At 39.2% G+C, this 24046-nt stretch overlaps 1 protein-coding gene across 6 annotated transcripts in view; it reads left to right on the plus strand.

Moving 5' to 3' along the window:
• Positions 1-24046, plus strand: part of CLIP1 (CAP-Gly domain containing linker protein 1) — a 156249-nt gene that overhangs the window by 77726 nt on the left and 54477 nt on the right. For 2 of the 6 annotated variants that reach the window (XM_068244706.1, XM_068244714.1), the window contains exons 9-16: positions 3119-3223; positions 7699-8418; positions 10249-10365; positions 10725-10782; positions 11598-11681; positions 11813-11969; positions 13603-13768; positions 15756-15971. In XM_068244706.1, coding sequence (XP_068100807.1) covers positions 3119-3223; positions 7699-8418; positions 10249-10365; positions 10725-10782; positions 11598-11681; positions 11813-11969; positions 13603-13768; positions 15756-15971 — 1623 coding nt within the window. Of the gene's footprint in view, positions 1-3118; positions 3224-6358; positions 6386-7698; positions 8419-10248; positions 10366-10724; positions 10783-11597; positions 11682-11812; positions 11970-13602; positions 13769-15755; positions 15972-24046 lie in introns of all 6 variants that reach the window. The other 4 variants (XM_068244732.1, XM_068244749.1, XM_068244723.1 and 1 more) reach the window with 3 other exon arrangements.

Here is a 24046-nt window from a genome sequence, read left to right on the forward strand (position 1 = left end):
GTGTGCTCGAAACATAAGCCATAGTTGAACGTTATAAAAAGTCAATGAAAATGGTGTTCAGGCAGCTATATATAACATATTTAGGGCCCGATCCAATTCACTTTTTCTCCTAGGTTTCTTCTTCTAGGTGATATTTTCACATCTTATCAATAAAATGCAGTTTAATCCAATAGCAAGCAAGAAAATGATTTTGGCAGTACTTTTTCACCTACTGTTTGGTACCTTTTCAGTTGCATTGCTGAAAAATTAATTCCTAGGGGAAAACATAGGCGACAAAGTAAATTGAATAAGTGAATTGAAATTAGTTTCAAAAGGTTTTATTTTAACAGGCATAGGAAACCTAATGAAAAGCATATGACTGTAGTTTAATTATTGTGAAACAAATTATTCATCATTACTCATATGAATCCTGTATTGTATAAATGTATGACTTATGAGATTATCTGCCTCATTTTACAAATATGGCTACATTTAGAGTAATGACTAAATATAGAACAAGAGAAGGATTAATAATAATAATAATTCTTATTATTTATTGTATTTATAAAGCGCCAACATATTACACAGCGCTGGACAATAAATAGGGATACAAACATTGCAACAAGGGGTGACCGAGAGGTAGATAGATCTGTTGACGAGCAGAATGTACGATAGGCAGGGCTTGTGCACAGATTTGTAGGTAAGGCACAAAACCTTAAAACTGAAGCGGATAAGGGGAGCCAGTGTAGAGGTGAGAAGTGGAAGCGGAGCAGTGGGAAAGCTGGATGAGTCTAGCTGCTGCATTCATAAATGATTGAAGGGGCGCAATACGTTTTAAGGGGAGACTAGTACAGCATTGCAGTAAGCAAGGTGGGAGAAGAGGGCATGGATGAGAAGCTTGGTAGTGTCCGTAGTCAGAATGGGGCAGATTTTGGAGATGTTGCGAAGGTGGAAGTTGCAAGTTCTGGTAACGTTTTGGATGTGTGGGCTGAAGGAGAGGGCAGAGTCTAGGGTGACGCCCAGGCAGCGGGCCTGGGAGGTAGGGCGGATGGTAGTGTTGTTGATAGTGACGTGAATATCTGGGAGGGGTGGAGCAGAGCGGGGCTGGAAAATTGTGAGCTCAGTTTTATCCAGGTTAAGCTTCAGGAACCTAGCTGACATCCAGGAGGAGATAAATGATAGGCAGGAGGAGACCTTGTCCATAGTAGAGGGGTAGAGATCGGGGGTGTGGAGATAGATTTGGGTATCATCGACATATAGGTGGTATTTGAAGCCCAGGGAGGAGATGACTTTGTCGATAGAGGAGATGTAAATTGAGAACAGTAGGGGGCCCAGAACAGAGCCTTGGGGACTCCAATGGTGTGGGAGTTGCGGACGAACCATTAAAAAAGGTAGTGAAGTGGCAATTAAAGAGGTATGGGGAGATCCAGGCAAGGGCGCTGTCACAAATTCCTAAGGACTGTAGGGATTGAAGAAGGAGGGAATGGTCCACTGTATCAAATGCTGTGGCAAGGTCAAGCAGTAGCAGGATGGAGTAGTTCCCTTCAGCTTTGGCAAGGGTAAGGTCATTTACTACCTTGACGAGAGCGGTTTCTGTTGAGTGGGCAGGATGAACCCCTCCCCCCCAAAAAAAAAAAATCAAAGGGATTTCAGTAGTCACAAGAACTTCATGATGAAATTCAGGGTGTGGAGAGTTAGGCAGGGTTCACGCTCATCATTGCATTATTTTCACATTAAAATTCGAGCTTTGTATGCAGATTTCATGCGCATGTTTACTGCAGTTATTGAAAGTCAATGGCAATTTGCTAATTTTAGCAGAAGCGATTTACCGTTGACTTTCATTAGATGTACGGAGAACGTGTTTTCGCACATTTGCAATTCACATGGGAATTTTAATAAGTGTGAACCCTGCCTAATAGTGATATTCCGGAATGTGATGATGTGAATATATATATATTTTTTTTTTTTGTTCACAAATAATTGTAGTTCATGGAAAAGTAAGACCCATTTCCAAAAAATAAGCCCTAGCACATCCTTTTATAGCGAAACTGTATTCATGACCCCTGTTTTGTTTTGGTGAAACACGGTAATACAGATTTATATCAATGTTTTTGGAAAAGTGGAGTTTCACTTATGACCATTGATGGGAGAAGATAAGGAAATGAAGCACCAGATTTTTTTTTTAAATGCAGAATACAGTAAATAACCTTGGTGGGCCTTGGTGACCATGGTCGTAATGAATTCAGCATTGAAAACCTTTTCCCAAGTCAGTTGATAGAGCTACTGCTAAAGCAAATGACAAATAAGTCCCTCCCCATTACACCATAATAAATGGGCCTAGCCAGATATGCATGACATACTTGGAGAAATAAACAGACCTGATCACATCACTAAAATCTCTTCTTGTTTACATGTGGCCAATTTACACAATCTTTGGACATCACACTTTTTTCCATTGCTGAGTTATTTTAGTTTTTTTTATAACATTAAACTCAAAAAGGACAGGTGCTCACTACACGTTTCCTGTGTAGAATGTTTATTAAGCCAGCTCTGCTCACAGGAGATTACTGCATATCATTACTGCAGTCCCCATTGGCTTTTTATAAATCTACAAAGAACATTTTGCCCTAGCTAATACTTTTATGATAACTGGTAATGCATGTCAATCTTAAACACGGTAAAAAAATTTGCGTTTGAAACAATTGTGTATAGTTTGATTTACAAGATTTTCCTAATTAGATTCAAGCAGCTCAGTATCTCCTCTCCCACTGTTGAGATCATAGCTGGGTCAATACAGATGACTAAATTGCTTGCAAAAGTCTTAACGTTCTAAAATTATGCTAATGCATTTTTTTGTGAAAAAAGTAATTCTAATTGCTGCATGCACCTGTCCTGTGTCTCTACTTATTGGCTTTCTTTTTTGTCTTTCACCATCAATTCCCACTTTTTCTTGTTGATCATCCTCATCCAAGCATCACCTAGCCATCCCTCTTCTCTTCTGTTATTTACGCACTGCTTCATCTTTGCTCATCAATGGTCCAATCGTGCCGGAGCACGGCCTGCATGTGGCTCCTACCTCTCGTGCTGGCATGTGATGGTGGCACTGTTGTGTTCTCTTCCTCTCCCTTTTTACTAACAGACGCAGACCAAACTGGAGCATGCCCGCATTAAGGAGCTTGAACAGAGCCTGCTCTTTGAAAAGACCAAAGCTGACAAACTTCAGAGAGAGTTAGAAGACACTAGGGTAATGGTTTTCATTATTTTATGGAAGCTCTCCCTGCACAAAATATATATATATCCACCTTTACTAGCTAGAAATTTTGGCATAAAAGACCACATAATTGTAGTCTTTGGTCTACTAGAAATTTCAAAACACTACTTTTTTTTTCTAGCAGTCTAGTACAAAGTGTTGTGTTGCTTACTGATTTACTAAAATGTTGTGTTTCACAAAAAAGCAGATGATACTAGCTTTTCTTACCTTGCAATGTAATGTCGCTATTAACCAATTTTAACTAAAACATCAATGGTATTGTTACAGTAGGCAGGCAAATAAACTATACAGAATACTTGGTTTTTTTTTTTTTGGTTTGTTTTTTTGCTTGCTTCCTTGGCTCTGTAGCTATTTACCTACTTTGTGTGACTAACATATAGTCAAAGACCTTGATATTTCTAAATATTTTATTACCATGGAAGAATAGAATGCTTGAAAACTACAGTATACAGATGCGTTTGCTATAGGGAATCCTAGTTCTCAGGTTTTACCAGAGTCTACCCCATCCCTTAAAGAGACCCTGCTTAAAGGGGTACTGTAGGGGGGTCGGGGGAAAATGAGTTGAATTTACCCAGGGCTTCTAGTGGCCCCCCCGCAGATATCCTGTACCCACGAAGCCACTCACCGATGCTCCGGCCCCGCCTCTGGTTCACTTCTGGAATTTCAGACTTTAAAGTCTGAAAACCACTGCGCCTGCGCAGCTGCATCCTCGCTCCCGCTGATGTCACCAGGAGAGTATGCACAAGCCCAGTATGGTCTTTGGTCTGCGCAGTATGCTCTTGGTGCCATCAGCGGGAGCGAGGACAGGGCAATGCCGGCGCAGTGGTTTTCTGACTTTAAAGTCAGAAATTCCAGAAGTGAACTGGAGGCGGGGCCGGAGCATCGGTGAGTGGCTGCGCGGGCACAGGATGTCTGTGGGGGGCCATTAGAAGCCCCGGGTAACTTCAACTCATTTTCCCCCGACCCCCCCCCCCCCTACAGTATCCCTTTAAAGCAAATCTGAAGCGAAAATAAACTTATGAGATAATGAATTGTATGTGTACTAAGGATAATTAATAGCACATTAGTAGCAAAGAAAAGCGTCCCATTTTTATTTTCAGTTATATAGCTTTATTAATAACACTGCATCAGACTTTCACAGTTGCATTTTAGAATCCACATTCTGTACTTTAAGCTGTAAAACAAAGCAGAATATTGACCCTGTGAACTTTCTGGGAGTAAAACCTTATTTCAAGCTGTCTTTTACGGTTTCTTGGCTGTTTAACCTCCCTGGCGTTTTGATTATGCGCAGCCGCACGGCTGCGCATGGTTTTTTACACCTAATTGTTTTTTTTTAATCCTGTAGCTAGCCAGCGGGATTTCCTTCAGGGCTTTCCCCATCGCCATGGCGACGAACTTAATGACGTCATGGGGAGTCCCGATCCACCCCTCAGCGCTGCCTGGCACTGTGCAAAGTAGCAAAGTGCTAGCTGCGTGTTTCAAAAAAAAAAATATTCAAATCGGCCCACCAGGGCCTGAGCGGCGCACTCTGGCGTGACTGGAGGAGCTCAGCTTGTCTAGAACGCTAGGGAGGTTAAGCTCTTTAGAAAACAGGATTGAGTTAACCAAGTTGTTGAATAGCTCAGAGAAGCTCTTTTACATAGATAACTCAACTTTTTTTTTTTTTTTTTACTTTTCTTGTGCTTGTGCCATAACAGATTTGTCCCAATGAAACATTGCTTTGAGATGGAATGTGCTGCCTTGTTCACACTGTAGATTAAAGAGAACCCAAGGCAGATTTTTAAAATCTTAATGGGACACAGAGGCATGTTCTGTGCACAATGACATGCATCTGTGTCCTACTGCTGCCGCCGCCAGCCCCCCCCCTCCCCCCCCCCCCCCCGGCCTCTGCTGTCCCCCCTGAAAACAGCGCCAGGCTAGCGACATTCTGCTTGTTGCTAGCCTTCTGTTTACCTGCAGCTTGTTAATGTCTCCTCCATTACATGGCTCCCCCCACCGCTCCTTGCCTCCGCTAGCTTCCTCCAATCGGAAGCTAATGGATCGCGACCCAGGACTACTATAGACTCAGAAGCTTATAGAAGTAACCAGGTGAAATGAGAAGATGAAAAGACCCATTTTTAATACAGTAATGTCACTGAAGGTAGTGTCTGATTATGCACTATATTATTGCATGCTCAGTTTATTATATTCGGTTTCATTCAGGGTAATTTTAAATCATGGCTCAATACAGAACTTATTAAAAATTTGCATCAGGCTATAACTGATGTCAAGTTTAATTGTTTGTCATGTTGATTAAATTTTTATCGCCTTTCTGTTCTTGTGACAGATGGCAACAAATTAACAAATGAGAGGCATTCTAAAAGAAACAAAATTAGAGCAGCCATTTTCTTATACCTGTACTGGTGACATGACTGAAATTTGGGATTCCTCCTTTCTTTGGGAAGAGTTGCTCACAGATGGTGGTCTGTCCTTGACATGACAGAGAGAACAAAGGTTTGAATTGATTTCCACCTCTTGCTCTTTTTTACTCTGATTACTGTTTAGTTAGCCAGTTTTGTTTATCTGACAGTAATCAGGGATGAGCTAAGAATGTTCTTGATATGCAACTGCTGGCTAATTGATCACTGGCTAGTCTTTGATATGCTAGCCCCTGCCTAGGCCAATAATAACAACATTCTGTATATTGCTTAGTTAGCCCATTAGACCAATAGAAATCAGTTTGAAGATGAAATAGCAGGGATATGGCCATTCTGCTCCTAGGACTACATGTACTTGTGATTACAGTCATGAACAACACACGTTATGTAGATTAGGAACTGAAATCTCCATTTTGACTGTCTTCAGTTTAGATTTGCCATACATTTTTCTTTAAAGGTTTCGGTTTTGTTTTTTAATTGAAATTGTATGAACTCTTATAAATGCCCAAGTGACATTATTTGCATACTGGGATTATTTGCATCAATGTAGAAATAATTTATTTTAGGAACCAGATATGAGCTTTGTTTTGGTGAGCAGTAGAGATTTTGGACAATCACTAATGGATTTAATACTGGGCTGACATCTGTAGCCTTATCCGAGTTGTATGTTGACATTTCTTGTTGTTTACAGACCAAACCAAGGCCAGGTATTGTCAAAGTAAGTATTGTCTGTAAAGGAACTGATGTGATGTTGGCTTTTGGTGATAGGAAATGCACTAATATAAGTTTTTCCTAACGTTCTTTAGCTCAAGATGTATGTTTAAAGCTGGCATTTTAAGTGTTGCATGCTAGTTTGTCTGTAAATGTTTGGGCACTAACTTGGCATGTATTTGAAGGGGGCTTACCATCTTAACTTCATCATTCTCAAACAAGGCATTGTTGAGATTTTCCTTGTTATCTATATTTGCTGTAGTTGTATTTAAGGTTTTACGTTACAACTGGTTGTATGCAGGATATATGATGTGTTTTGGGTTTGCTTAAAACATAGTATATTTTTTCTTATTGTGGTATTGTTTTGGAGTAAATCTTAATATTTGGCATTCAGTAACGAGTCTTTTTGTCAGTTGCTGCAGTGTAAAAAACATTTTTTAACTTAGTTGAAATATTAACCTGGAATTTGATAACCGTAGGGGAAGGCTTAACTGTATTTGTAAAGCTCTTAGCCTTACTAATCTTTGGCATGGTTTGAAATGTGATGCAAGGGTTTGGGAAGTGTTGTACTTGTATGCATGTAGATTAGAATATAGATGTTGGGTTTTTCCTAAATGCACAGGCTTCTTGGTTTGGAGATTTTGCCCAGTTTAATTGTTGTCCATTTTATAAAAGGGTTTGGTGTTTGAATTTTGTTTTATAATGTTGTCGGTCTTTAACAATAAAGGCCTGAGTAAAGGAGTCTTTGTAGAAGTCCAGTCTAGGATTCAGCAACCACATTTAAAGAGCCAAGGAACATGTGCTTCCAATAGGAAAAGATAATAAACTGTAGACAGTCACTGTAAGTATTTGGTTACACTGCCTTCCTGTTTGTTGGGATTTGTGCAGCCCTGAATGTGTCAATCCAAACTAACTATTCTGCTTTAGGTGGACACTAGGAACCACTTCTTTTCATCTAACTACTGTATAAGTCACCCATACTGTAAGCTACAAAATTTCCTGCCATGGATCAGATGTCCGTTCCACCTTTAACAATCATGACCTTTTTTTCATGGTAAACCTTGTAGACGAATTCACACTGGAAAAAGTACTCCCCTCTTCTGAGGACAGTTCTGAGTATACTTTAGTCCTCTCGGATCTTCTTAAATTTGAGAAATTGGCTTACTGAGGGATTTTATCCTCTCTGAAATCATCCCTTTTTTTGTGACCACATATTCAAGGAGTTACCTCATTTTATAAATTCTGTCTGTTGTGTTTTTGTTTTTAATTTTTTAATGAATGTTTGTTTTTCTTCCCTTTTAAAATGTATGGATATCTCAGGTGGCAACTGTCTCTGAAAAATCTCGCATCATGGAGCTGGAAAAAGACTTGGTTCTGAAAACAAAAGAAGTAGCTGAGATGCGTCAGAAACTTTTAGAATGTAGCAAACCGACCACAGATGTAGACACGTCCCTTTTGGTGTTGCAAGAAATAAACTCATTGCAAGAAAAAATTGCTGAACTTAACAAAAAACACGAGCAAGAGCTTCAGTCCCTCAAAAGCAATCACGAGAGAGCACAGGATAGTTATGAGAAAGAAGTCGTGTCTCTAAAATCCTCTGTAGAAAAGATAGCTAAAGAAAATGAGAGTTTAAAAGTAAAGCTCAGCCATGCAAACAAAGAGAATGCAGATGTGATAGAACTTTGGAAATCGAAATTAGATTCTGCCATCAGTTCGCATCAGCAAGCAATGGAGGAGTTGACCCTTTCATTCAGTAAAGGTTCTCTTACAGAGAACTCTGCCCTAATAGAACTTAAGGCTCACATAGAAAATCTCAAATTAGAACATCAAAAAGAAATTGAGCAGCTCAGGTCTAAACAGGATGCTGAACGAACTGAACGTCTGAAGGAGATAGATGCTCTGAAGACAAAACTGCAGTCATCTAAGGAAGACAAAGAATCTTCACTTGAATCTCTTCAGTCTAAACTGGATACTGCAGAAGAACAGCACTTAATAGAAATGGAGGACACTTTAAATAAGCTTCATGATGCTGAAACTAAGGTAATTCACTAGAGGAACGGTCATTGCTGGGTTACAGAACAAGGTAAATTTTTAAAAAAATGAGAAGTTATGCTGACAGATGGATAACAGAAATAATGCAATTTCAGTAAGAAAAGATAACTGAAGGATGTACTAAAAGTCATAGTTTTAGGTGTACTGTATGTTGGAAAATTCAAACATGAGTTATCTGAGCATAGTTTTCAAATAGACTTCTTTTAAAACCTCTTCAGTTATGACATTTTCCAACTGTTAGGCTTATGTCATACATTACCATTCAAAATTGCGTTGGCTTTTTATTGAAGAATTTTATTTTCTCATACCACTCAGTTAAAACATTTGATTTACCATATCATTATGTTGATTTATTTAAATTTGTATTTTGCTTCTGTATCCGGTATCTGTGCAGAATTTTTTGAGATACCTAATTAGAGTAAAAGCAGAGGTTTAAATACTTTGTTTTCCCTTTGCATCATTCAATATCTTCCCAAAATAGCTTTTAAAGTGCAACGTTATATACACTTGATATGATTTTTGCCCAAAGTGATCATTAGCGATCGCTTCTCGTAGCCATTCTAGAAACAAGCACCGTTGTGGGGAACCTCGCATAACATTCCTAAGACCTGAACAATAGTAGTCAGGCAAGGGCGATCTGTACTGGTGGATTGCTAGAGGCCAGTCCAGCAATGCGGGGAGATATCTTTACACACTTAGGATTTTTAGATAAGACCATTACGAATGATAATTTCTTCCAAGTAAAATGAAGTCTGCAGGTAGCCTTTGTACTTGACCTTAGAAACTCTTTTCTAGACAAAACAATATTTACTCTTACAGCTCACAATAATCTTGCAAAACAGAATTTAAGTGTAAAAGAAGCATGTAAATACCTAACAGTCACATGACCACCAGTGCTCCTTGTTTTTAAATGATGGTGTGGCTTGCCTTCTCAAATTTCAGCCCACACTCACTCTGGCAGCACCACCCCTTTCCATTAATCCATTGACCCAACATGAGGGACAGTTATGTGGCAAGACAAGAGACTCTGTACAACAGTGTGGAAGATGTTGTCGCTATATAAATTCTAAATAATAATAAGGGGGCTGAGTGGGAGCTCAGCCACACCCCATGCCACATTTTAAAGGAGGGGGGTTAGTGAGCTACAGCTTGGCCTTGCCCAGTCTCACTCAAAGGTATTACTTCACCAATAGACCTTAAGTAGGGGGAGTTTCCTGAATAGTTTTCATCTTATTATAGGACTTCTGAGAAAAGGCGATGGCTGCTAAAGTAATATAATTTTTGCCTGGGGAGATGATTTAGGAATGCTTAAAATATCTTAACCACCTAACGTCTGCCTGATGCCAATTGGCGTCAAATCCTGGGGCGGAGATTGCAGAGGATTGCGCGCACTAATGCGCGCACATCCTCGCTTGAATGACTGAGCAGAGCAAAGTAATTTATGGCTCATTTTACATTGGAAAAAACATACTTTTATCTGTATAGATTTACACATATTTTAAGATTTTTCGCGACATTGGTCCTTTAAGTCATTTACATAAGTTGCTGGCGCTGGAAACCACAATCTGATGGTATTTACCAAGTGGTGTTCTGCATAAGAAAAGTGTCAACTTTTATGCTGCTAGAAAGTCCAGGCAAGCAAAGCCTAGATACAGGCCAGTGCGATACTGTCCACTTTCAAGCAAAATCTAATTTTTGTTATGCCTATTTTTGTATGTCATGCATATATATTCTTTTTAGTTGTATTTTAAGTTTTTTCTTTTTTCTTTTATTACATTCATTGTTTGGTTGCTTATTCCATTCATTCACTTCTGCTAGGCAAATGAGTTGCAGAAACAGTTGGTGGAGCGTAATGAAACGTTTGCTACCTTAGAGAGCAATTTACTGTCTTTGCATCAAGCCAGAGAAGTCTATGAAAAAGAGATGGAGGACTTGGTAAGGTTACCATTAATACCATCTTTAATTAAATGATACTTAGCTACTCGGCGATGGTACTTTACTATAGTTATATATATATATTAACTGTGATAGTTCTAGTACTGTTTTATTAACCAAAGAAAACAAGGTTGTATTGAAGTAAACCGCAAATACAGGCATACCGTTTAAATTACCACAGTATATCATAGAAATACCGTACTGTTTAATCGTTTTTGCACAATATATCAAAGAAGTACCGTTTAATAGTTTTTCCTTTTTTTTTTTTTTTTTTTTTTTTTCAATGCACAGTATAATTTTTATTTTTTATTTTTACAGTATATTTTTTTCCAAGTGATAATCCGCTATTTTCCTTCTAGAAAAAGATATTAAATTCATCCACTGAAGAAACAAAGGTGGTCCAAGCAGTTATGCAAGGTGAGCATGCCTAGATTTTTGAAATGCACAATAGGCAATTGCTGGGAGGTATTGTCATAACAGCCTGAGGAGGACTGGATAGATGTACAATCTCACTTTTGTGCATCTGTGGTGGCTAATAACAGGATTTAATTTCATACATTGTTCCAGTCTTGAATCTACAAAAAAAAATGTAAAAATAGGCAGAGTGTGATGAGTAGTTTTTGTGAACATTTGTTTGCCGTATGAGCTTCAGATGACCCCTAAAATTTGAGATATTTGGTATGTGTGCATAAAAAATAAGTAGCCATGAAAGTATTAGTTTCACTTCAGGAATTGTCTCTCCTTCTATTGAAATTTACTAAACTCTGGTTATTACCCTATGTCCTATAAATGCCTAGTCTGTCAAAATAGTTTTCCAAACCGTTTGCAAAAATGTCACAGTGATCCCCAGCGCGTACCTATGAAATCGCCACCAGGAGACTTGGGCACAGGATACAGCCGATACACAGCTTTACCTGCTCCTGCACAAGTCCCGGCGGCATCAATTAGTATTCCCCCTCCAGGTCGACGTGAATGGTAGGGAATGATGTTATTCGGCTGCCAGCTAATGCGAAAGAAGGAAAAATTGTAGGCAGAAATTAGTGTGCTGGCTGTGCTGTGTGACCGGACGAAGTGTGTGTCTGAACAGAATTTTACATTTATTGAACAATAATACATTTCGCTTATTCTATTTTAACTTGGCATTTAGTTCTATGCCTTCAGTTTGTAGTGAAGCAGTGACTGTATTAGCTAAGCAGTCGTGCCTATTTAATACTACTTATTTCTTTCTGTAGAAACCATGGATAAACTAAATGCAAAAGAAAAGCAGTGTAATGAAATCACCAAGAGGCTAGAAGAGTTGCAGCCCCAGTGTGTTGGTAAGGGTTTTCTTTTGGCATTGTAACTGGCATATTACTCTTTGGATTTGACAAAGATTTGAATGTTTGTTTGTTTTTCCAGTTGCTGAAGGTTCATGAATAGATTTACATTTTCATGTGTTTTTGTTTAGTGCTAGAGAGGAAAGTGAAAGAAGGTGAAGAAAAGGAGCAGGCCTTGCTTAAGGCTAAGGCAAACCTGGAAAATCAAATCTCAGAAATGATTCAGTCTTCCGGAGACAGCTCTACTCAGCTTTCCAAGCTTAATGAAGAACTCCAAGCTAGAGAAAGGTAATGTACTATGCAAATTCCTTAGGGCTTTTTTTAAATTTAAAGGCAAATGTAAACTATGAAAGGAATCCTAGAAAATAAATTGATGAGATAAACAATTTTATCTATCCTTCTTCTCTTGAAAATTAGGGTTTTTTTTAACCCCACTGTTTCATTTTCTATTAAAAGCTGAAAAAGTAGGTTTAAGCTGGATTCACAGTGGTCCGTTACATAATGCACATGTTATGAGTGTGCACTGCAATGGACACTGTACATAGACTTTAATAAATGCCTAAGTCAAAAGAAGGTAGATCAGCGCATCACCAGGCCGCCTCAGATTGATTGAATCAAAACTATTAAATGGGAGCAGCTAGCCAAAAAAAAAAACCTTACAGTGGTTATGTATGCAACGAACAATGGACAGAGCTACTTGGGGCAGACTGCATCCATATGACTACCAGAACGAAGTGTGCAAGCACTATTAGTAGACAAAGTACACACCCAGCATTCAGATGAGATGCACCTGACTACCACTGGAGGATGCTAGTTTCCATAATAGCTTGCATGCAAATGATCAAGTACTTGACCCTCCCACAATGATGAGGTCATCCTCGGCTGGGAGGGGCCCTAGTTCTAACTAAAATGAAAGCATGCATATGCATAACCTGGGTGCGACATGAACTGAAAATTCAAAATATAAAACTCAAAAGAATTGATTGATATACTTGATTGATTGATATAAATAGATATACTTACAGAGATGCGCTGAGCCCGCCCCCCGAGACAACAAACGCACCTTGTACCCAAAACTGAAGCTGTGCATATACATTACTTGATAATTTGCATGCAAGCTATTATGGAAACTAACATTCTCCAGTGGTAGTCAAGCGCATCTCATTTGAATGCAGGGCGTGTACTTTGTCTACTAGTAGTCCTTGCACACGCATGCTGGTAGTCATATGGATGTAGCCTGCCCAAAGTAGCGCTGTCCATTGTTTGCTGTTTAATAAATGCCTGCATGCATCGTTGTTAGAATAACGCAATCCATTACAATGCAGTACTGCGAACAGGCACATAGAATTAATTTGCAACGCAACTGATACAGTTTTTCACATCCTCTGTGTCCAAGGTAAACTTATTACCTTTTTGTATCTATCCCCTGCACTCACAAGCAGTTCTATTCCTTATCAGTGAGGGTTACACTATGATCCAACTGGGTCCTAACTGGAGTGAAACTGTCACTTGTATACCTGAATGGTTAACTCTTCAAGGTAGAAAAATAAATAGTTAACACAGCTTAGTTATTTGCTTGCTTGGCACTGTCAAACTTATCATGTCACCTCTTGTACACTTTAACTTTCATAAAGGACTCCTGAAGTGAAATAGAAAAGCAATCTTTACTTACCTTGGGCGTTTTCTGGGTCACTCGCTGCAGCTCCTGTGCTCCCCCGATGTCGCCCTGGCCACCCACAAAGCGATGGGTTAGCACTTCTGCGTAGGCGGCCGAGCGAAAGTGTTGCGCATACTGCACCTGCACAGGCTACTGTAGTACTACTATAAAGCCATGTGTTTACATTATTTTATGTTTTTTTTTTCTTTATCCTTTCTTAAATCTGATCTCAAATTTTCCTTTTTTTTTTTTTAAACATAACAGGAGTTTAGCAGATCTGCAAACAGAACTTTCAAAATCCAGAGAAACAATAAAGCAGCTGCAAGAGGATACTGAAAAGCTAAAATCTGAATCAAAGCGATGCTCTGAGGAAGCACAGGAATCTCATCAGCTGGCTATAAAAGCAATGACTTCTGAAATAGATGGCCTGGTAAGAGGACATGCATAGTTCTGTGTGCTTTGTAAAACTCTACTTGATGTCTGGCTTGTGCAAATATCGCCAGTAACTTATTACTCCCTTCTGAATGATTTCTCTGTACTTTGTTCAGTATATATTTGACACACAAGTCACAGAATTGTCTGCTATCCATAACAGCCACTAACATGTATGTTTGCCATTCTCTGCTCTACATTTACTAAAATAGCCAAGTATCCGTGGAGATGGCCATGTTTAAGACAAATGGTAATATCATCCTGATTCTCCAAGAGACAAAACTATTGACTCACACCATCATGGGTGGTCATAATAAACCATACTGAAAATTAAGTGATGAATTATTTTAGCAGTTGCAATCTAGGCAGTTGTGTTGAGTAACTGTGGTAATTCAGTATTTGTTTTTGGAGGCAATCCTATTAAAATCATTTTTAAATTATTCTCACATGGAGTACTAAACCAAATAAGTTAGTAATCACCCATATTTCAGTTCTCCACTTAAAGAGAATCGGAAGCCATTATGAAAAAAAAAGTCACCTAAAGAGAGGGGAAAGCCCTGGGTCCTATAGAGCCTTCCCGTTCCTCCTATGGTGCCCACGTTTCAGTGTTGGATCCCCCATTAGCAGTCCCCAACTGATGGGTCGGAGCTTTCTCACTTCCGCCGCTGTGGGAGGCTTTGGCAATCTTCGGGAGCCCGAGTGCTCCCAAAGACTGGCTGCTCCGTACTGCACATGCGCAATTGTTCGAGATTGCAATATGGAGCGGCCGTCTTAGGGAGCACTCGGGCTCCTGAAGATTACCAAAGCCTCCCACAGCTGCAGAAGTAAGCAGTCTCTGACCCATCAGTTGCAGACTAACAGGGGATCCAGCGCTGGAACGTAGGCATTGTAGGTGGAACAGGAAGGGTCTACAATGCCTACGTCCACAGCGGCGGAAGTGAGAAAGCTCCGACCCATCAGTCAGGGACTGCTGATGGGGGATCCAGCCTCAACCCCTCGGCCGCGTCCCACTGCCAGGCCGCAGGCTGCGCTGAGCTGGGCCGTTCAATCTGTCATCACAGTGCAGAGAGAAGTGTCACTGAAGTTTGCTGGAAGCTATAGAAAAGAGCCGTCTGCAGCCATTGTTACTGCTGCCACCTAGTGTATGTTATTTGTAATGCAGCATGCTTTCTGTCTGCACGGGCACCAGGTGGCAGCAGTAAGGATGACTGGGACCCTCTGGTCTCTTGCCAACCACAGAGTTCAGTGACAGTCTGCAGAGAGGAGAGCAGCTGATGCTGGAAGCTAGTGTGGAAAGAAGAATGGAAGGGTAAAAGTGAGTGTGGGGAGGAGGGAAGTGTGAGCTGGGTGTAGGGAGGAGGAAAGGGTGAAGTGACTGTTTGGAGGAGGGTAAAGGGGCTGTTGGGTGGAAAGAAGGGTAAAAGTGAGGGGAGGCTGATGAGGGTAGGAAATGATTGTGCCAGTAAATAAGGAAGCCCAGGCAGTACCCCCCTTCACTACCTGTCACACCAGATGTACCTTTTGCTGGTAGCTTATGCAGAAGCCCCAGTGCAGTGCGAAGACTTCTTTTCCAAAGTGCTGAGGGTGATGAAGATAGTTGCTAGGTAGGGCAGGTGTTGCCAGGACTTCTTTCTTTTTAATGACCCTGCCTGTAGAACAAGCGCCCCGTCCCCCCGCATACGCCCGGTCCTTGGAAAAATTGCCTGATGCTGAAGCGGTCCTTGGGTCAAAAAAGGTTGGGGACCACTGGTCTATAGGACCCAGAGCCTTTCCTCTCCGTAGGCGAGTATCTGTGTTTGTTTTAAGAATGGCTTCAGATTCTCTTAGAAGAATACAGTTCACTGGAATAAACCTCTTAAAATAAGATAGCAGGCGGGAAACACAGATATCTAGCTTACCATTGGATAAAACCTTGTACGGTAATGACTAGCTGATCACAAATTCTGCAATTTATTGTAAATCCCTTTATGTTTTTTCCCCTGCAGAAATCAATGGTTGAAAAGGTACAAAATAAAAATAAAGAAATGCAAGCATCGCATGAAAAGTCAATTGCAGATATAGTTTCCCAGCATCAGGCAGCAATTGATGAGCTAAAACAAAATCTGCAAGCCAAAGAAGAGCTCTGGAAAGCTGCCCAGGCTGCACAGAGTGATATGGTCAAACGGATGGAAGACCTGCAACAGCAGGCAGAGCAAGCCAAGGTATTCTTTTTTTAGCTGTGGGAATGCTAAATGGTTTTTCCTTTGTTTGTTTCAGTTTTCTCATACAGCTTTGTCAGCTTGCAAGTAATGGTAATTATATTATGAAAGCTGTTTGTGTGTGGTCCCGTATTAGTCATGGAGAGAATCCAAAGACACAACAACAAAAGTTGTTTAGGTGATACCTTTAATGACTAACTGTACTAGATTTCTCTGCAGGTTTTCAAAACTTTGTTTCTTCTTCCGGCATGTTTTAGAACTGGATCAGAACCATAAAACCTGTTGCAATTTTACTTTCTGATACCTCTTGAGCTCTTCTTGTATGTGCAAGTGAAATATTATATTTATATCTTATAGCTTTGTAACTTAAAGGGGTTCTTTTGCATATATAAAAAAACTAAAACTGATACTTACCTGGGGCTTCTATCTGCCCCTTGCAGCTGTCATTTCCCATGCTGTCCTCCTGCAATCTTCGATTCCACGCCGCCGGCTCCGGTCTAATTATTAGTCTAAGTAGACGAATAGAACTGCGGCTGCGCGGCAGTGCGCGTGCTCGCTCCCCCGTGCGTCATCAGGAGCTTACTGCGCAGTGAAACGTTTTCTTGTGCTGCACCTGCGCATTAAGCTCCCGATGACGCGCACGGGAGCGAGCACACCGCAGTTCTGTTTGTCTAGTTAGATGAATAATTAGACCGGTGCTGGCGGCTGGGAACGGAAGATCGCAGGAGGACGGTGTGGGACATGACAGTTGCAGGGGACCGATTGAAGCCCCAGGTAAGTGTCAATTTTTGTTTTTTTATATATGCAAGAGAACCCCTTTAATGCAAACTTGAACTGAAATTCAGATACTAAAATCCCGCAGTATTATTTTGTGTTTAAAATCTAAAAACATAGGTTTAACAATTTTATTGTCTCAGGCAAATGATAGTTTGTGTTATCTAGCTTGAACAGTTGAACTTTATATCTATTCCATACAACCGTTTTCTCTGCCATACAAACGTTTTTGTGTGGCATGTAATTAGTGAGAGGTACGCTATATTCCAACTCAGATCTAACTGAAGTTCTGGTGTCAGTTACACTCCTGGATTCTTAAAGAGAACCTGAACTGAAAATAAAAAATAAAACAAAATATTGTCAGAATTGGAAGGGATCACTGTAAGAAGAAAATGGTGAGCTTCTGAGAGGAACTGATGGCGAGGGAGTATGTAATATTCATTTGCAGCTAAATCATGTGTTTATTTTAAATAATTTTACTCAGTACAGGTTCCCTTTAAAGAGAAACTCTGACCAAGAATTGAACTTTATCCCAATCAGTAGCTGATACCACCTTTTACATGGGAAATCTATTCCTTTTCACAAACAGACAATCAGGGGACGCTGTATGGCTGATATTCTGGTGAAACCCCTCCCACAAGAATACAAGAAAAGTACGTACTCTTGGCAGTTTCCTGTCTGTGAACCTTGCTGCATTGTGGGAAATAGCTGTTTACAGCTGTTTCCAACTGCCAAAAAAGCATGCAGCAGCTACATCACCTGCCAACAGTAAAAATGTCACCATGTAATAAATGTCAGAATGTAAATCAGAGATTTGGAGAATTTACAATGGGCAAACACTGACTAAATCATTTATACATAATTATTGTAAAAATGAAGCACTTTTTTATTACATTATTTTCACTGGAGTACCTCTTTAATCCATAAATTTGAGAAAAAAGGTACAGAGCCTAGTTATATGTTAGCCTAGTTATATGTAGGCTTAGTATTTCACATGTCAGAGCAGGTACTCTTTAAATGTGCATAACTAATCTTAAGCTCGCAAATATTTCAGGATGCAAAGATGCATTAAATATGACCCTCCCTGTTTAAAATGTTGGTGCTTTTCTAGTATTTTTTTATGTTGGACATCCTAAAATACACATTTTACATAATTCTGTAGGATAACTTTACATAACCAAATATTTTGCCATGGCCAAAAAGAAAAAATACCGCTGTTGAGCAGCAGTTGCCTAAGTTAAACCTTTGATGTCAAACCTCCATTTAGCATTTGCCTCTTTTTACCTGCCTAACCCTACATCACCCACATCCATTTAAAACTTTTTCTTGATGCCTAACCTTAAATTCGTAACTTTAACATCCAAAGCTAACCTCTGCCTACTGTGTAACCCTCCTAATCAGTGCCTAACAGTTCTCACCTTTCATTGTGTTCTCTGCAGCAGCCCTATTTATTACTCATCCGATGTCAATGGCAGTGTTCCAATCGTGTGTCACAACACATTCCTAATTTCCAACCCCCTTTTCACTTTTGTAACTTTTAACCCCTTATATTCCCACCTTCTTACCACCACTTTCTAATTTGATAATCTGTGTGTGTGTACACCAAAAACACACAAATACTCTGAAATTACTTGAAACTGACAGAGTAGGCAACCCTCATTTATTCTGTATTTTACAAAAATCTTTGTCAAAGCGTTTTGATCCATCAGAATATTTTAAATAACACAAATTAAAATGATATGGACAGTTATGACCCATAATTTGCTACACAACCTTTAGAAACCATCACCGCCAACAGTAAATCCCTGTAGCTCTCACTGAAATTTCTGCACTTGCCAGGAGGTAGTCTATCCTGCTCTTTATGAGCAATCTGCAATAAAGTGTCTTCCTTAGGCTGAATATTTTAAGTCCTTATAAAACTATTCAATAAGATTCAAATCCCAGGCTTATAGAATACAACTTCAGAATAGTACAGTGTTTTGTTTTTAGTTATTCTAAGGTGCACTGAGCTTTGAGTTTTTGGTCAGTGATCTGTTAGAGGATGAATGACCTTTGATTAGTGAAGAGCTTTATGGCACTGGGCTGTATTTTCTCTTCTACAATTAAATCTTCTCTTGACTTAATTGTTCACTACATTCACTCAAGGGAGCCCATGCCAGGTACTGTAAAGCTTCCACAAAACAGAACCAAGTCTCCTCCGTGTTTCACAGTAGGTATAGTGTTCTTTTTTTTCTTTTGTGAACTTTTGTGAGAGTTCATGGGACTTGCCAAAATTTGCACTTTTGTATCCTCTTGCAAAAGGACATTCAGTTGGCTTTTTAGTAGACATTTTAGTAAATTTCAGTTGTCTTTTCCTTGCGTCCTCTCGTGAGTCTTCTTCCATTATACAAACTAGCACTCAAAAATCCACAGATGGTCTGATCAGACACTGATGGACCTTGACCTTTATAGTTCAGCTTGTATCTCTTTAGAAGTTATCCTTGACATTTTTTTCTACCATTCTCACTATTCTTCCATGTATATGGAGTTTGGCTACAGTCTCATAGACCTTAAAGAGAACCTGTACTGAGTAAAAATATTTAAAATAAACACATGAGGTAAATTCAAATGAACATTACATAGTTACCTTGCCATCAGTTCCTTTCAAAAGCTCACCATTTTCTTCTGACAATAATCCCTTTCAGTTCTGACAATATTTTGTCAGATCTGAAATATATCAGTTGCTGTCAATAAAATATCAGTTGCTGTCAATAAAATATCAGTTGCTGTCAGTTATAGCTGAGAGGAAAACTGATGTACCAGGTAAGGTCCATGTTTCCCTATGGCTCAAGTGGGCGATGTTATTGTTTAACTGTGTGCTGACCAGAAAGCTGTTATGGGTAATGACCATTTTCAAAATGGAGGACGAAAAATTCCCTTGATCACAGTGAACAAACAGGATGCGGGACAGGAGAAAGGCACTGAGGAGTAGACTTCATGGAAGGTACGTATGACTTGTGTATGCTTATTTTGACTTTTAATTTTCAGTTCAGGTTTTCTTTAAGCTTGTTTATATTTGTAACTTTTGTCATAGTTATATCAGGCTGCATGGCGATGATCTTTGCCATTTACGTGGTAGTCTAAATTTTCTTTGATCTTCTCAAGCAACTCTTCTTTACATTCTCTGGTCTGTATTGGGCGTTGAACACGCAATACTGAAAAACTGAGTTTTCTCCTTTTAAATAGGCTGAATGACTGCCTGTTTGGAGATGTTTCATCACAATTTAAGGAAATAGCTACTTTAAATAAATTCACTCTAATCCAGTTATGTTCCATCTTTTCTAAGGGTACCAACAAAATGTTTTCAGGACATTTTAGAATTTCTTCGAAGAATTAGCAGCTTTGTCTTATCACATATGCTTTGATTAACTTGATGACATATACATATCATCTCCATGACAGAATCTCATTTTAAATGTTCTTTTCTAGTCAAAATCAAGAAAAATTTCTTTTTTCAGAATTGTTGTTTTACTGTTTTTCCTTAAAAATGTGATCTATATTATACATGTATGTCGGAGGTTACATGAAAACATAAATAAGTTTACCTTGGGAAAAAAATGAAGAAAACCTGCAACGGCTTAATCCTCCTTTTGAGCGAATTACATCATTTAGGCTGTCAATACAAATAAAAAAAAAAAATCAGACATAATGGCATTTCATTTCTACCACTCCTCCCACTAGAAGACACAAAAGAGGAAATAACTCCAGCTGGCTGAAAAACCTGCCCATCGACATCAGGCCACTGCCATACATAGCAATAAAATAACACCAGTGTATAAAGTGTTATATTTCTGTCCACTGCAAAAGCTGTATTTTCTGCACTCCTCAGCAACTACATGCTGCAATTCTCCTTTTTTTCAGTTACTTACCTTCTGTCTTCCACAAAGCTGAGCTTCACAGTCACACTGCTCTAGCTGAGGTGAACTCTAACACAGGAACCAGCTGCTGTGATGTTTCGTTTTTGTGCCTCATCTTTAGCTGTTCAGAAAACCAATTACAATAAATAGTTGTTTGACTCAATGCTTTGCTAATATTGCAGTTTATTTTAGGTGAAACTTATTTTTGTTACTAAAATGTTAACCAAGGCAGTTTACCTTAAACAATAGCCTGGTATTTTTTATATCTAAACTGGTTTTTATTAGTGGAAAACAAGAAAAACAAAATTGAGACCCCTCAATAGTGTATTATTGATGATGGTGGATAAATTGTAGCAGCAAATTGAAATATACTCACAAGTGTGGGTTTTCAGAGTTCAGGCAACCACTATATGCACATGAAGGGATATTAGACCTGTCCCCACTCAGGTTAAGAAGTCGCTCTCCGTAGAATGAAACAAGGGTGTGCACACCCATCCACCAGGGGGATCAAAAAAGCGTACAGGAGTAACAGAGGCGCCAACAGGATAAAATATCATACATTTAAAACAAAATAAGATGAGGGGGTAAGGGTGGACTTGCCTCCCCAGGACAAACACAACGATTCTGTATGATCAAAAATTTTAATTCTTAAAAAATATCCACCGCGTTCTACAGGTCTCAAGCCCGCTTTCCACAGAGGCGCTGTGCTTTATACACACACTTCTAATTTACTCCTGTTGTATTTTTGCCTGAGGAAGCTGGCTTGAGACCCGTGAAACGTGGTGCATATTTTTGGAGTAAGAATTAAAATTTTTGATCATATAGAATCGTTGTGTTTGTCCTGGGGAGGTAAGTCCACCCTTACCCCCCATCTTATTTTGTTTTAAATGTATGATATTTTATCCTGTTGGCACCTCTGTTACTTCTGTATGCTTTTTATTAGTGGTGACAAATCTAAGGAATGATTATATTCAGGTACAGCACTCAGTTTGTAGATTATGGTTAGTAACACTAAAAAGGTATTCTTATCCTTTTAAAAGCTTGGTGCTGAAATTATTGAAGAGGTTTGACTTTTGTTGCCCTATAAAAAGAACTTTCCTCCCGCAACCTAATTAACAGCAAATTCCCTTTGGTAGGCAGGGAAGAGGCCTAATCTTTTCTAATCTAGTGACCATCTAATCACGCAGTCAGACACAATAATTACGCTACACACACTTCATAAAATACCTCTAATTTTTGTCTGTGGCAGCCGGTATGCAGCAAGAGTCACTAAAAATAGAAGAGGTGCCAATGCTTTAGTTTCAGTAGGACTAGACGCTTGTTCAGCAGAGATTTAACCTTGCCATTCCTTCCTACAGAATTGCTCTGCTACCAGTCCAGATCAATTTCAGACTTGTATTTACTCTGCTATAGAGAAAATGTTACTTTACACAGCTGGGGTTACTGTCCAGCGCTGGTAGCTTCTGTGCATATTTGCAGCATCACGCACAGTGATGTGCATGTCCTAAAACTAGCATCATTTTTGTAAGATGAGCAATGGCAGCCTTTACCACTGCATTGACATTATCTTAACTTTGCCAGGTAATCACTGGTCTGACGGGGCCCTTTTAAAGGAATACTATAATGAAAGAAAATGAGTTTAACTTACCTGGGGCTTCTACCAGCCCACCCGCAGACTTCCTGTGCCCCCGCTGGGACAAAATGGTCTCCCGCCACGGCTCGCTTCCGGTATTTGCGACTTTAATGTCGCAAACCACTGCGCCTGCGCGGCCCTGGCCACGTGCGTCCTCGCTCCTGCTGACGTCGCTGGGAGTTTTCTGCGTAGAAAGCTCCCGGCGACATCAGCAGGAGTGAGGATGCATGCGGGGGATTGCGACATTAACCACTTAAGCCCAACTGGACAAATATATTTGTCCAGTGTTGTTGTGAATAGTGCACCACCAGTTTGCTACTAAATGAGGCACATCTGGTATCATTGTAACCGTGACGAGTTGTGGAATCCATTTTGGTGTGTCTAAAACCTGTGAACCACGTCACATGAAAAATAGGTAGGGGAAAACTCAGTCAAACATAAAAAGTCATTTTCAGAATTATGATCAAACTTGGGAAAGTTTTTAGCAACACTACAAGAGACATATGTGGTATGATTTTAACCGTGATAAGTAGTGGAATCGAGTTTAGAGAGTTTCAGGGTTGAGGCGCATGTCTCCTGTATTTTTTTTTTAGTCACAAACTGAATCAAAAGAAATTACATTTTTGCATATTCTGTACCAAAATAAAAGACTTGTAAAATGAAAACAAAGTGACAGAATATGAAAGAAACAACATATATTGTTACCTTAGGAACCTGGCTTTTTAAATATGTATGCCATAATGGTATATTACTATTATTTTTCAAAATAAGGCCTTGTAATCATCCGTAGTGTACAATGAGAAAGCAAAAACACAAAACAGAAAAAAGACACCTTTATTTCCAAATACAATATTCTCTCCATACATTGTGCTAGGAACATAATCTAAATGTTGCAATAACCAGGATGGATGAGCAAATAAAATTAGTGGGTTTAACTTATAGTCAGCACTGTTTAATTTAGAGCTATAATGGATGTAAATGGAGAAATAGATTGTTTTTTTTCATCTTTTTCCCTTATTTTCCCTTTAAAATGCATAGAAAATAAGGTGATTACTAAACAAAATGAACACACACTGAAAGCCGAATTTGTCCTGAAAAAAACAATATATAGATCATTTAGTTGTGATAAGGAGTAATAAAGTTATTGGCAAATGAATGGGAGCAGCGCCTATATGTGAAAATTGCTCTCGGGCTGAAGTGGTTAAAGTCACAAACACTGTTTTATCCCGGCGTGGACAGAGGCCAAAACAACCTTTAGTATGTGTTCATGCTTAGATCCAAAAGCTCAGCTTTTGATAGTCACTAATGTTGTTAAATTTGGTGAGGGTTTTAGCAGCGCTCCACGTCTTTGATAGCATGTTCACGGCAAATATATTACGTTTTGTTTTTTTTAGGCGGAGTTAACATTTGTGTCTATTCATTTTCATAACATGATTTGTAATATTTGTTTTTGATTTTGTTTTTTTCAGTCTTGTGGGTGCTTTATTTATGCTGTTTTATTTTGGCATTGCTTTATAATAGTGCATGTATGAACTGACACACATTTTGATTATATTTTTATTCTTAACATTCTACAACAATTCAGTTTTCTATTACTTGTATGGTTTGAATTCAGGACATCTAAACTCCCAAATTCTTGTTAAGTTCTACAAATGTCATTTTGGCTCTAGAAGAGTAGAGCTGGTCAATTAGATAATTGAATTTATGCCAAAGTTATGTTAATTTGATGCAGCTTTGCTTAGGACCATTTAAAATCCTCAACTTCTACACTTAAT

The sequence above is a fragment of the Hyperolius riggenbachi genome, chromosome 1 (genome assembly GCF_040937935.1).
Source record: "Hyperolius riggenbachi isolate aHypRig1 chromosome 1, aHypRig1.pri, whole genome shotgun sequence".
Lineage (NCBI taxonomy): Eukaryota > Metazoa > Chordata > Amphibia > Anura > Hyperoliidae > Hyperolius > Hyperolius riggenbachi.